The sequence below is a fragment of the Doryrhamphus excisus genome, unplaced genomic scaffold (assembly GCF_037039965.1).
Source record: "Doryrhamphus excisus strain RoL-2023G ecotype Guam unplaced genomic scaffold, RoL_Dexc_Guam_v1.1 HiC_scaffold_24, whole genome shotgun sequence".
NCBI lineage: Eukaryota > Metazoa > Chordata > Actinopteri > Syngnathiformes > Syngnathidae > Doryrhamphus > Doryrhamphus excisus.
In genome coordinates, this window is record NW_027621862.1 from 4,308,350 (window position 1) to 4,320,941 (window position 12,592).

The 12,592-nt window shown below is 40.7% G+C and overlaps 1 protein-coding gene across 1 annotated transcript; it reads right to left on the reverse strand.

Moving 5' to 3' along the window:
• Positions 1-413: 413 nt before the first annotated feature.
• On the reverse strand, positions 414-11,586 carry tlcd3bb (TLC domain containing 3Bb). The gene is made up of 7 exons (XM_058062549.2): positions 11,162-11,586; positions 8,080-8,288; positions 7,914-7,997; positions 7,099-7,324; positions 6,579-6,674; positions 2,222-2,331; positions 414-2,088 (listed from the first exon to the last, which is right to left on the reverse strand). Exons 2-7 carry the CDS (start codon positions 8,202-8,204, stop codon positions 1,830-1,832), a joined length of 900 nt encoding a protein of 299 aa, XP_057918532.2. The 5' UTR covers positions 8,205-8,288; positions 11,162-11,586; the 3' UTR covers positions 414-1,829.
• Positions 11,587-12,592: the final 1,006 nt, after the last annotated feature.

Below are 12,592 nucleotides of genomic sequence, written 5' to 3' on the forward strand. Positions count from 1 at the left end.
AAAAAAAAATTCTAAAAATTAAATACTAAAAATAAATATAAATGGAAATAAAAACAAAAAAATATATACATAAATAAAAGCAAAAATAAATACAAAAATAAAAAACAAGATTCAAAAATTTAAAAAAATATATTTTTGTTTTTATTTTCATTTATATTTATTTTTTTGTATTTAATTTTTTCTTTTTTTTTCTTTTTTGTTTTTATTTCCACTTTTATTTATTTATTGTTTTGGCAGTTTTGGTCCTCCATAGTTTTGGTCCTCCATACATATTCACTTTAACCAAGAGTTTGGCTTGAATGACTCCGACATCACCACGTCCTTCTTTCCTCTCACCAACGATCGCCCTACAGCGGCCTCCTGTGGAACCTGAGACTCACTACACAGGAAAAAAACAAAAGAACGAGACAGAATGAGGACAGAGAATTATATTTCAGATAAGTTTGAGTAACATTGCAGCCTTCACATAAGGCTCAGAAGCATAGAGTATAGTATGGATGCATAAATATGCATTCAGAACCACAAACCCAAATAAATAAATAAATAAATACTTACAAATAAATAACAAGCATTTGGTGGAATATACAGTACATTGGTTGAAATGTTCTTGGAGGAGTGGATGGGGGGGATTGGTGGTGGTGGTGGTGGTGGGGTGTTCATGTTACTCTGTGTTGACATGCCCACAGTTGTCCAACACGCACTGCTCTGGTCTCGATGGTTTCTTATTTTTGATCTTTTTTTTTTCTCTCCTTTGACCCATTTCCACAGAGTGCAGCTGCTGCTTTAAAACAAACACAAAAACAAAACAGACAAACCCGGCTGGCTTGTCCACAAAGACGGTTCATAGAACCTGTGGCGCTATTTGCACAATGTAAAAGGTCTTTAAAAAAAATAAAAGGTGAATCCCAAGCCCACAATACTGTTTTCCCTTCAAATGTGTCAACATTGCAAGTCCCTCAATAATGCCCTTTGAAAAGTACCTTCAGTGAAACATGACGGCTGATTGAACACATTGGGTTGAGCTAACTAAAACATCCATGGGAATTGCTTTGAGCGTGTTATCACTAAATGGAATGAAATCATATCTACACTTAGCTGCGCAAGGAGTAGTTTGTGTAAACTAAACTGAGGTGAGGTTTCATTGATGTGTAGGAACATTAGATGGAAAATAAAACACATTAAAAAAAATAATAATACTGACATGAAAACAAGGACTCTACATGGGCTATGTACACCCGTCACATTTGTTTCCTTCTCCGAGGAGGATGAAAATGTGGAAAAAAGGGGGATAAGGCAGCAGAAGAGTCTTATGAGATCGGTCTGCAGGTTTGCTTACATGTTGTGACAGTGACTACATAGAGGATACAGAGAAACACTAACAAGTCGAAATACTGCTAAGCCAGGATATTTTTTTTTCCCCTTTTCTCGCTTTCTTCTAAATGTGAATTCGGCCTTCCGTCGACAGCAAAAATGTTCTAACATACAATATAATACATTCCTATGGACCTGCTCGTCCCGAGAGGTCAGAGTTTTGATCTACAATGAAAGAAATGGTCACCTACGCTTGCAAAAGATCCAGGCTAGATCCTCTCCTTCCTGTTTACAGTGCCTGATGACATCATTAAATGTTTTCCTACAAAGCTGGAGTCGTTGAAGGCCGGCAAACCTAAAAGGTCAGTGGGAGAAGCCTTGCAAAGACTCCAGCGCTTATTTGAGGCCATCGTCCGTAGCTTTTCACCTCCGCCATATTGCTACCTCTTTTCCGTGACATTGGTACATTCGCATCTGCTCCCGCCTCCGCCCCGCCTCCGCCCCGCCCGCCACTCTTCTCAGTGAGTGGCCAGCTCGGGCTCTGTGGAGCGTGCGCTGTAGCCGTTGGCCGGCTGGGGGCCCGCTGTGCCGCCGTCAGTGGTGGCTGCTGCGCCGGTGCGAGGTCTCCGGGAGCGCGAGGAGCCTGTGAAGAGCCGGAGAGCGCCTCTGCAAATGAGGGAGAACCAGTAGAGCTGGGGGGCCATGAGCAGAGCGGCTCCGAGGTTACAGTGCCACGGCACCGACAGGGGGACCATGTGGAACGGAATGGACGCGTACCTGCACCCAGCACAGGGAAGACACGGGGGGGTGTGTTGAAGCATATTCAGCTTTGAGTGCAAATGGAAGATGCAGGCTTTTGAAAAAGCTCAGCGAGGACATGAGAGAAGAGAAATGGAAAGAAAAGACGTACCTTCCATAGACGTAGTAGAGGTAAGGGAAGAGGAGGACTCGACAGATGAAAAAAGTGATCAGCATAAGAGCCCCATTCACTTTGTGCAGCAGAGTGTGTTGCTGTTTATACTGAGAGCGGGAAACAACACACACAGAGAGAGAGAGAGAGAGAGAGAAAGAGAGAGAGAGAGAAGCAAGCAGTACAGTTTGGTTCAAGTGGTAATTGTCTTACAGTACATACTCAAATTTGACTGCAAGCGCATGAATGTCACTTATCTTAAGAGTCTGAGGATGAAATATTGCTGAAAATAAGAAAATGTTATGCCTATATACGATGAAAATGTTGCCTTTACTTCATCTTAATACAATAGCCACGTTTGCATGAGTTTTTTTCTTTCCGAAAATGTGGCCCGCAGGACACTAGTTTGAGGCCCCCGCCTTGATATGAAAGTTTAACGTTCGTGCGCCCCGCACAAGTGTGATATGGATGCTGAATGGTATCATGTACCCAGAAAAAATTATTACGTTTGATTAATGTTCATGTTAAAGGTTAAATAACTGTTAATAGTTATCCTCCCTATCCGTGTGGAAGTGGTAAGTTTTTGGCTATTTAAGTTGAAAGGAAATAACTTGAAGGCTACCGTTTAGGTCGCTAGCTCTCTAGTTTGCGAGTTAGCATGTGTCTCAAGACCCTGCAGTTGCGCAATATGTTGTAAATAAAAAGAGTATAAATGTGACTATAGTCGTGTTTTGTCATGTCTACAGGGCTCTAATAATGCTTTGTTCATTTTAATCTGAAAAAAATCATTTGTCTACCCACCAACTATATGTGGTTTCTTAAGTTTTTATTATTTGCCGTTTTATTATTATTATTATTAGATTTATTTATTACTGATTGAATGATTTTCTTTATTCTTTATTTGTTTATTTATTTTTCATCTTATTTTGTCCAGAAAAATTAAAATTAAGATATTTGAGAACAGTGGAATGTTTTATCAGAGCTTTTATTGTAGAAAATCGGAACCAAAGCACTGAAAAAGTTTGTATATTTTTCAGTTTTTAATAAATGCGTTTTTTTTTTTTTGGGAAAACCTGATGTGGCCCAGCCTTGCCCAGACCCTAGCTCCAGTGGCCCCCAGGTAAATTGAGTTTGAGACCCCTGGTATACATGGAAAGGAATATTCCATTTGCGTGTCTACATGCGGCGCTATAATCAACCAGAATAGTCAATGGGGCATGCCCAGTAAAGCGTAAACACCAACATCACGTGATACCGACTTCCTCCAGTTTTTCTTCCACTTGTTGGAATAACTCCGTATTGCCAGTTTTTCCTTCGTCCAGTCTTGAAATTTAGTTTGAATCAAAAACAAACTTTCCTTAGCAGTCCAGTGCCGATTGCTCGCCTCCATTTTTTTAAATCGAAGAACGTCTGGAGCTGCGTGTTACGTCATATCTCAGCATTCGCTGAAAGAACGCACCCGGGAACAGGAAAAGATAAAGTTCAATCTTGCTAATATTTTATAATTAAGCTTGGCACATGTTTTATATAGATATGTATTTTCTTTTTTAATAAAACTGGACTTGTGAATGGCGTATAGAAGGGTTTAGATTCTGTTCCACAGATGGCGCTAATGCACACCAAAGCTGCTTGCCAACCGCCAATAAACAACAGAAGAAGAAAAACGAACGCAGTCTGACAACTTTCCGTTTGAGCGGGTACAAGATACCTCAATCGGATTGGGGAAAGGAATATTCCACCCCTGGGAATCCGATTATATATTCATTCGGATTGGCACTTTTCTTTCGGAATGAGGTGTATACAAAGGTTACATTCTTTCCGTTTGAGCAAATAACCCGAATGGAATTGGAATATTTGGGTCCATGTATACGTGGCTATTGTCACCTGTTTATGACAATGCCCCTGTGTTGAATTAATCAAAATTTAAAGCAGTCATTGCCTTGCACATTTTCTTGTGATTTTAGCCAGAAGTATAAGGAGAATGGGCAATAATAAAGGATTTCTTTTAACGTTTGTTGACATCGTTTTCCTCCATTTTAATTAATTTATATTCTTCTGTTTCCTAAACAATTATGAGACATTTTTTTTATGGGCTGATGAATGTTTGAGGCTCATCTCTGTACTTTGTTTGTGCAATGGTTCTGATGGATTTCCCATCTTCTCTCATATTTACAATTGCTTCATTTTCCACCCACAGACGGATCTCTAGTTTTCATGTTGTTTTCACGTCTAAATGCAGTCTACACCCTTCCCTAGACATTCAGTGCTATTGATTGAATATGCAATATAATAGGACACAGCTGGGGATCAAAATACACCAGTCAGTCACAGGTTCCAATACTATTACTCAGATAAAAATGGGTGTGTTACTAAGGTGTTAAGTTGTACATCTGATCCAGATGCAAATACCTTGAAATAAAAGCTGAAATGTTTTTATCTGTCTTTTGATATCAAACCCAAAAAATAAAATGAAAAAATTTGACCTCACTGTTCCAATATTTCTGGAGCCCACTGTAGTTTCATGACTTAGGTTCCATTATTAAAATGTGTGATGGAAGCAAACAAACAACCTCTACCAACATTCTATTTCTATATTTGATAATATATATTAAAAACACTGTTATACACACACACACACACACACACACACACACACACACAACACTGTGTGTGTGAAGGCATGGATTATGAAGAGTATGTAAAGGTCACAGTTAACATAAATACAGTGCATATGTTGACTATGAGTGCATGTGGACATTAGTGGACATTAGTGGGGAGATACGCTACAGGTGGTAGGCAACCTGCTTCACGCAGATAACATTCAGGAAATACAAGCTTTTTTGGTGCTCCATTCACAGGAAGACATTGTTGTAATGGACCTCCCATTAATGTCACAGCTTTGAGCACATGATCGCTTATCAAACAAGCATGAGACAGCTGACCCGGGGCGGGTGCTGAGTGATGGAGGACGAGCTGATAGTGTATCAGTGTGGGTGTGTGTAATGTTTATTCAGGCAAACTACGTTACCAAGTGATGAATGTTGATACTGAGAGTGCGAGAGCGACTGCTTGTGTTAAAAAAGTCACCAGGACAACAGGAGCCATGTGCAAGCACAAAAGAGGTTGCATGCTGGGCAGGAGCAGAGAATGGTGTATGTGTGCGTGGGTGTGTCCACTAAGAGTGACAAATGAAAGCAGAGAAGACAAATGCCAACAAAGGAGGCACGTTTCCATCAAGTTGAGTTGAGAATGCTGTGGTTGGCAATCAAATCTAGAAAAGCACTCTGAAAGCGCAGATCTCCACCAATCACCATAGCACCCCTCATATTGTGATTTGCATAATAAATATTAGTCCTACATTTATTTTATCTATCACATTCAGATTTATTGACTATGAAAACGGCTGAACGGTGAACGAGTGAGTAGCGTGCAGGTCACACAGTTTGATTCCACCCTCTGTGTTCTCTCTGGATACTCCGGTTTCCTCCCACATTCCAAAAACATGCTAGGTTAATTGGCGACTCCAAATTGTCCATAGGTAGTGTGAATGGTTGTTTGTCTATATGTGCCCTATGATTGGCTGGCCACCAGTCCAGGGTGTACCCCACTTCTTGCCCGAAGACAGCTGGGATAGGCTCCAGCACCCCCGTGAGGATAAGCGGTAGAAAATGAATGAATGATCATGAAAACATACCATGGAAGGGTTTGAATGACAAAGAATGCTAACACCCAGCATAATTGCGCTAAGTGTATGTAGAAGTGCCAACTTCTGAAAACTAATTTTTTTTTTTAATAATTATGTTAGCATGCTAACATGCTAATATTAGCATGCTAACACCTAGCCACATATCAAGTGTCTGGTTAAGTTGATATTATGAAAATCACAAAAAATGCGAGCGAGTATGCTCATGTGAGCATGCTAGCAATGCTAACACAAATGCTAAAATAAAATGGACTTTTAAAACCTTTACAGACAATCATTAAACTCATTTTGAATTTGTAAATAAAAACACACATTTGAGGGGTGCTGGTGGGTGCCACAGCCAAACCAGTTGAGAACAACTGGTCTATAAGACTGCAGAGTACTACAGTATTTGAGGAAATACTGCATACGGCTTTCGGTGCTTTGTGGTCTTGTCACAATTTTGAAAATGATGCGTTTGTCTATTCCTTTCCTCTTGTGAAGTGACATGTCAATCAATCAAGCGGACGCAGTGTGTTTTGCTCTACTGTAGCAGATCACTAGATTCACTTTTACCTCTTTTGACAATGAAGTAATATACTGTATGCACTTCATGGTGGAAACGTGTCTAGTGTGGCGCATGCCTCAGACAACAACATTCTTGTAAAAGCTTACCTGAATGAGTATTTTTCCTAAGCAGACGGATGGAGTGCTGAGCTCGGCCATAAACATTATGCCCTGGAAATAATCTCCCTTTCCTTGACGCACAAACTGGAGGAGGAAGAGAGGGAGAGATGGACAGAGGCTAATCACTGGTCCAGAAAACAATTATACTTTCTGCTCTGCTGCAGGTGGGCTTGCAGAGTGCAGTGGCTACAATTATGCTTGCACTGTAAATACTCCTGAAGCAGACAAATGGAGGCCTCACATCAACAGACATACGGTTTCAACTCATTTATCAAAACAGGTCAATGACAACTTGCATGCACAACACAATAATATATGACTGTTTACCCATTTGCTTTACATTTGCATGAAAGTAGCATTGAACTAATTCTGCCCATAAAGACATGTGGTGTATACAAACACAATGCATATAACTAGAGGCCATAATTGCAAAAATAAAAAAAGACTTCCTGCAAAAATGCCCCAATCCCCATTTATCACCAACTCATAAAAGCAGTCTGATAGTTACCACAGAAACAGGGAAGCAGACGGTAACCATGACAACATGATGCAGCACCATGAGGAACTCGCGGCGCAGGTAGCTGGTGAGTGCAGAGGCCATATGCTGGGGTGCCGGCAAGGCCTCCTCGTGCCCTTTGACCCTCAGCTTGTACCAGTAGCACATGAACATGGCATAGATGTCGTATACGAAGTAGGGGACGGCAAACATGATGTACGTGCTGGTCAGCCAGTGCCTGGGGGGAAGGTAGAAAAAAAAAACAGCAAAGGGACATGTCAGTGGAACACGTCTCACGTAAATTAAAAGACACCAAAAATGAATACAAGCCTGGGGAACATGGGACAAAACTTCAGGAACAGATGAACCATCCAATATAAGAAGATATATTCTGTTTATTTGAAGAAATAAAATCAGCCTGCTTGTCAACAGAATGTATTGACATTTAAACACTTTTGCATTATGGTACACCTTTCGGATCTTTTTCCCCACTTTTACTGCTGTAAAAAAAAAAAAAGTATTGCATTACTAGAATGTGGTGCAGGCCAATAAAACATGAGCAAATGGCCCCTGGGCTGCACTTTCGAAAGATAGCGTAATCTGGAATACAAATAGGAATTATGCAATGTATCAGTTTGCAAGAAAAAAATTTATACCACAAGCCAAGTTTTTCCAGCCTGCCCATTTCTATTCTGGATGTATTCTTCTTATTTACATATGTGTAGTTCTCTGTGAGAATAACAAAAAAAGACAGTGTGCACACATACACACAGTGCTGACTCCTCCAAAAAGACTGATAATGTTGTGATGGACAAGTGTTGACTCACTGGTCCTCGATGATGTCATCGCAGGAAGAAGCAATAATGTATCCAGCTGAAGAAGCCATGACCGCCTGAACCGATGACACCAACCTAAAGTGGACCGTTATCAAGTAAGATGACAAGCTTTTGCACCGAGACTGTGCTTAGGCGTCGGGTCGACAGGGTTTCTCACCTGGCAGACACGATGACGGCGTCGCCTTCGCTCCATCGCAGCACCGGGATGGACTTGAGGCACTGCTTGGAAAGAAGGAAGAGGCCCGGAAAGAAAACAGAACCAGCAGCAAGGAAGGTCAGCATGGTCCCTGGCCGTCTGTCTGTCTGTCTGGAGAGGCAAGTCCGGTGAGTAATCTGGTCCTGGAGATGTGTCACTCTTTCTCCTCCCTGTAACACAAAAGGTCAAAGGGTAAACTAATCAGCTGGTATTGATCCAACTGGTGTATGCACTTAAGGACGGTAAACCATCAAAGTCCAGAAAGAACATCTTACTAGTACAATACTGTAAATCAAGAGAGGCCATTTTGAAGACAGTCTGAACATGCCACATCATCTAATTTCGTGGCGCACCCTATGCAGTGGTAATTTCGCGCAGCCAATTTGGTAATCTGGTAGACTGGGCTGTGCCGAGATGGCCGTGGCGGCACACCACGGGGAGGTGTCCACATTTTCAGCACAAAAACAGTTCAAAACAGTGCGTCAAAGGTGCGCTGAAAGCTCTCTAGCTCCATCTATTCTGGGCGCAGGTGAAGCGCAACCCGTGCAGTAATAAATTGTCAGGTGCACTGCGCACACACCTCACAGGCAGGTTTTTCAGAGTGTCAGGCACATTTCAATGCAGTAAACAATCACAGCAACCACTATTTAATGTTACTGTCTGAACCAGCATGTCCATATTTGTATTAATTGTCCCATCAATTATCCCATCAACTCAACCTGACAGCAGCTGAAAGTTGGTCATGAATCTCATTCATGACAACTTCACTTTGTACTAAGATAGGAGGAGATACTGGGAGAGAATATACCATCAAATGTTCTCATATTTGGTGATAACAGAGCAGGAATGCAGGTGGCTCACAAGCAGTCCGGTGCGCCCTGCGCATTTAAAGGCAATGAGAGGCGTTCAATTGATTGGTTAAGATTACACTCTGTGTTAAACCATCTCACGCCTTCACTCCTCCGGTGGGAGGGATGGAGGTGTGGGTGCGCCACACTGCGCCGGACTGCATCGTTCACAAAAATTGCAAAGTGCGTTGGCCACACTTTGTAGGCTCGGTGTACCTGCCCTGCACCGAGCCTACAAAAATAAATAAATCTCAAAACTACAGAGTGAGTACCCGTGGTGGTCTGCGGGCGTCATCTACTGGTACTCCGGAACATCCGATTATAGTTACATACATGAAATGACTATATGGGATACAGAGTGCCTGGAAAAAAAACACCCGCACATAGGGTGAACGTGCAAATGCCACAGTTGTCTAAACATAGATTTGAGCCCGGATCTCCTCACTGTGAGGCAGATGTGCTAACCACTATCGCACCATCTGGCCCATGTCTTGTAATATACAACATTTTTTCCTGTCTAATTTCTTGTAAACATTTTTGTTTACTAGTGCTGTGGCGCTGCGTACCACAACATCACTTCTTCAATGCTGCATCACCTCATTCGAAAAGAACAGACTGGAGAGAATGTCTAAAATAAATTCATGTTTACATACATTACGTTAAACAATTAACTTATTTAAATAGACTGTATAATATTTTGAAAGCATTATAGGACCCCTTTAAGTGAAATGTCTCTTTTTATCATGTATTAATAATTGTTCCTTAACCAAGCAATGTTTTATCCGATGACAATATTTGGTAGAATACTTGATTAGTAAAATATTCGGTAGCTTAGCCCTAACCTTAAATAACACAATCCTTTGCATCTACAAGATCTATATGTATGATATTGATATTAAAATAAAGACTTTGATAGTTACCGTCAATGTGAAAATGTATATAAGAGTAAATAAAACAGCTTGTTGAATGATAATTGTACCGTTGGATTGATAAATGTTAGCTTTCTAAAGCTGCCAAGTTTGTCGCATTACGGTTTTCATTCATTTTCAACCGCTTATCCTCACATGGGTGGCGGGGGTGCTGGACTGCTGGAGCCTATCCCAGAGGCAGGGTACACCCTGGACTATGGACAATTTGAAGTCGCCAATTAACCTAGCATGTTTTTGGAATGTGGGAGGAAAACGGAGTACCCGGAGAAAACCCACGCATGCACTGGGAGAACATGCAAACTCCACACAGAGATGGCCGAGCGTGGAATTGAACCCAGGTCTCCTAGCTGTGAGGTCTGCGCGCTAACCACACGACCGCCGTGCCGCCCCGCATTACGGTTTTGTCTAATGAATTTATTCATTACATATCTGATCTGGGACTGCTTGCTTCTGCCTTCCGGTTCGGTGGATGTATAGCATGTGTATACTGACACAAGTGTGGCACAGCCGTTACCTTGGCAACACAAATGCAACCACGCTGTCCCATGTACAGTACTGGGGTCCGGCAGGTTTTGAAAGGTGAAAGCGCATTTTATTTTTTAATAGGCTACAGGCCATCAGAAGTCTACTTATACATGTATTTATTTATGTGCTATCCATTTGGTGGTTTTGCTAACCCTAGACTTGCTGACTCATCAAGAAAAAGCCCCATTAGTGACATTGCACCATATTGAAATCCCAAAAGTCGATACATATGAGAAATGTGCTCTATAATGTATAGCGTCCGAAAATGATTTGATTCAATTGTTTGATTTGTATTGAATGTCATCAATATGGGAAGAGATGACGTTAACTGTCAGGTGTTGAGTGCATGTCATGTCTCGACGTGGAAGGCATGACCAATTGTGTGCTAACAATGACGCCAGCTAACCTTAGCGCAAACTGTCAGTCACTTTAACCGCCGGCTAAAAGCGTCACTTTGCCAGCCTCCTGCTTTTTCTATAAGCAAATAAAAGGAGGCGGTAGCCTTTCACCACCACGCGGGGATACCAAATAAGACGCGGTTTAAATGTTTAACGCTTCCGCGGCGTTTTGTGACACAGAAAAAGAGACAGTTTTCTTAGCGTGTTATTTGTTTGTAGCGGTTAGCATTAGCCGCCAAGCTAGCCGAAAACCGCGAATGTTCACCGCGGCTAGCACTAGCAAAACACTTTGCACATGTATATAGGTAATTCACATTAACAAAAAATAAAGACTCATATTTACGCAGAGACTCTGTGGGGTCCAGTCAGCGTCCGGTTGAAACTCGTGACCAGCGGAAAGCGTTTAAAGTCGTCCCGGGGGTCTCCTCCGCGATGATCCACATGTTTGTGCGGCCACTTCGACGACGCCTGAAGGGTTAGCAGCAGCGAGGCTAATGCTAGCTTGCAGCAAGTTAGATCGAAATCAACAACGGCTAATGGCGTTTTTTTTAACTGTAACAAATGTCTAATAAAACACACGACACACTGGAAACATTTTAAAATGTAAAGCCACCCCCCCGGTGTCAGTCCGAAGACGTCGGCTGCTGGTCCGGCGTCTGTGTCATCGCATCTGTCTAGGTAGTTGATGCCGCTGCTGCCTCGCAGATGCGCCGTTGACTCAACACAGTCAGAGTGCTGCGCCAGCTACTTGCTAGCAGCAGCTTGTGGTATGACGGCGAGGTTTTGCAACGCTTCCGCTGCATTCTCGCTACATGCACTTGAAGTATGCATTTGAAAAATATACGCTACCCCTTTAAAAAAAACTATATACTGTATACTCTGCATCAAAATACAGTATAGGAATCAATGCGGTGATCCATTTCATAATAGGAAAGCAGATACAGACTTGACTGTATATGAATGTCATGTGCGCTTTTAAATATAAAACAATAATAGTTACAAAAAAAACACTTGCAACATAATTTAAAAGTCCTTACTCAACAAAATTGCAACAAGCCTGCAGTGCAGTAAATACACATTTCTCATATCTGCATTTAATTTACATAATACGGATTAACATTGATATTATTTTCCGTTTTTTATCATGTTACATTCAAAATATATTTAAATTTTAAGATGAATAGAAGAAAATGTGCAGCATTTTACCAATACAATTGTTTTTTTTTAAAGATTTTTACGATTCATTAATTTAAAAAAATATATTAAAATGGAATAATCATTTATGAAATAATATAATAAATGGACAGTCTACTAAGGTGCAACAGGTCTACAGTGCAATAAATACACATTTCTCATATCTGCATTTCATTTACATAATACGTATTAATATTGATATTATTTTCCGTTTTTATCATGTATTTAAAATATATACATTTTAAGATTAGAATGGAAGAAAATGTGCAGCATACGTTTTACCAATGCTATTGTTTTTTTAAGGATTTTTACGATTCATTAATTTAAAACAAAATTATATTAAAATGTAATAATCGTTTATGAAATAATATAATAAATGGTGCAACAGGTCTACAGTGCAATAAAATTAATTATGTTCCTTACTATATTATTATAGTCCTTATATATCCATGATATGTCATAAGGGTGGCGACATAAATAAAATAGATACATGCAATTAAAAAACTAAATACTACATGTATACTGTATATTACTAACAATAAATATGTATTGAGCATTCATGTTAATTGTATACCTAAAT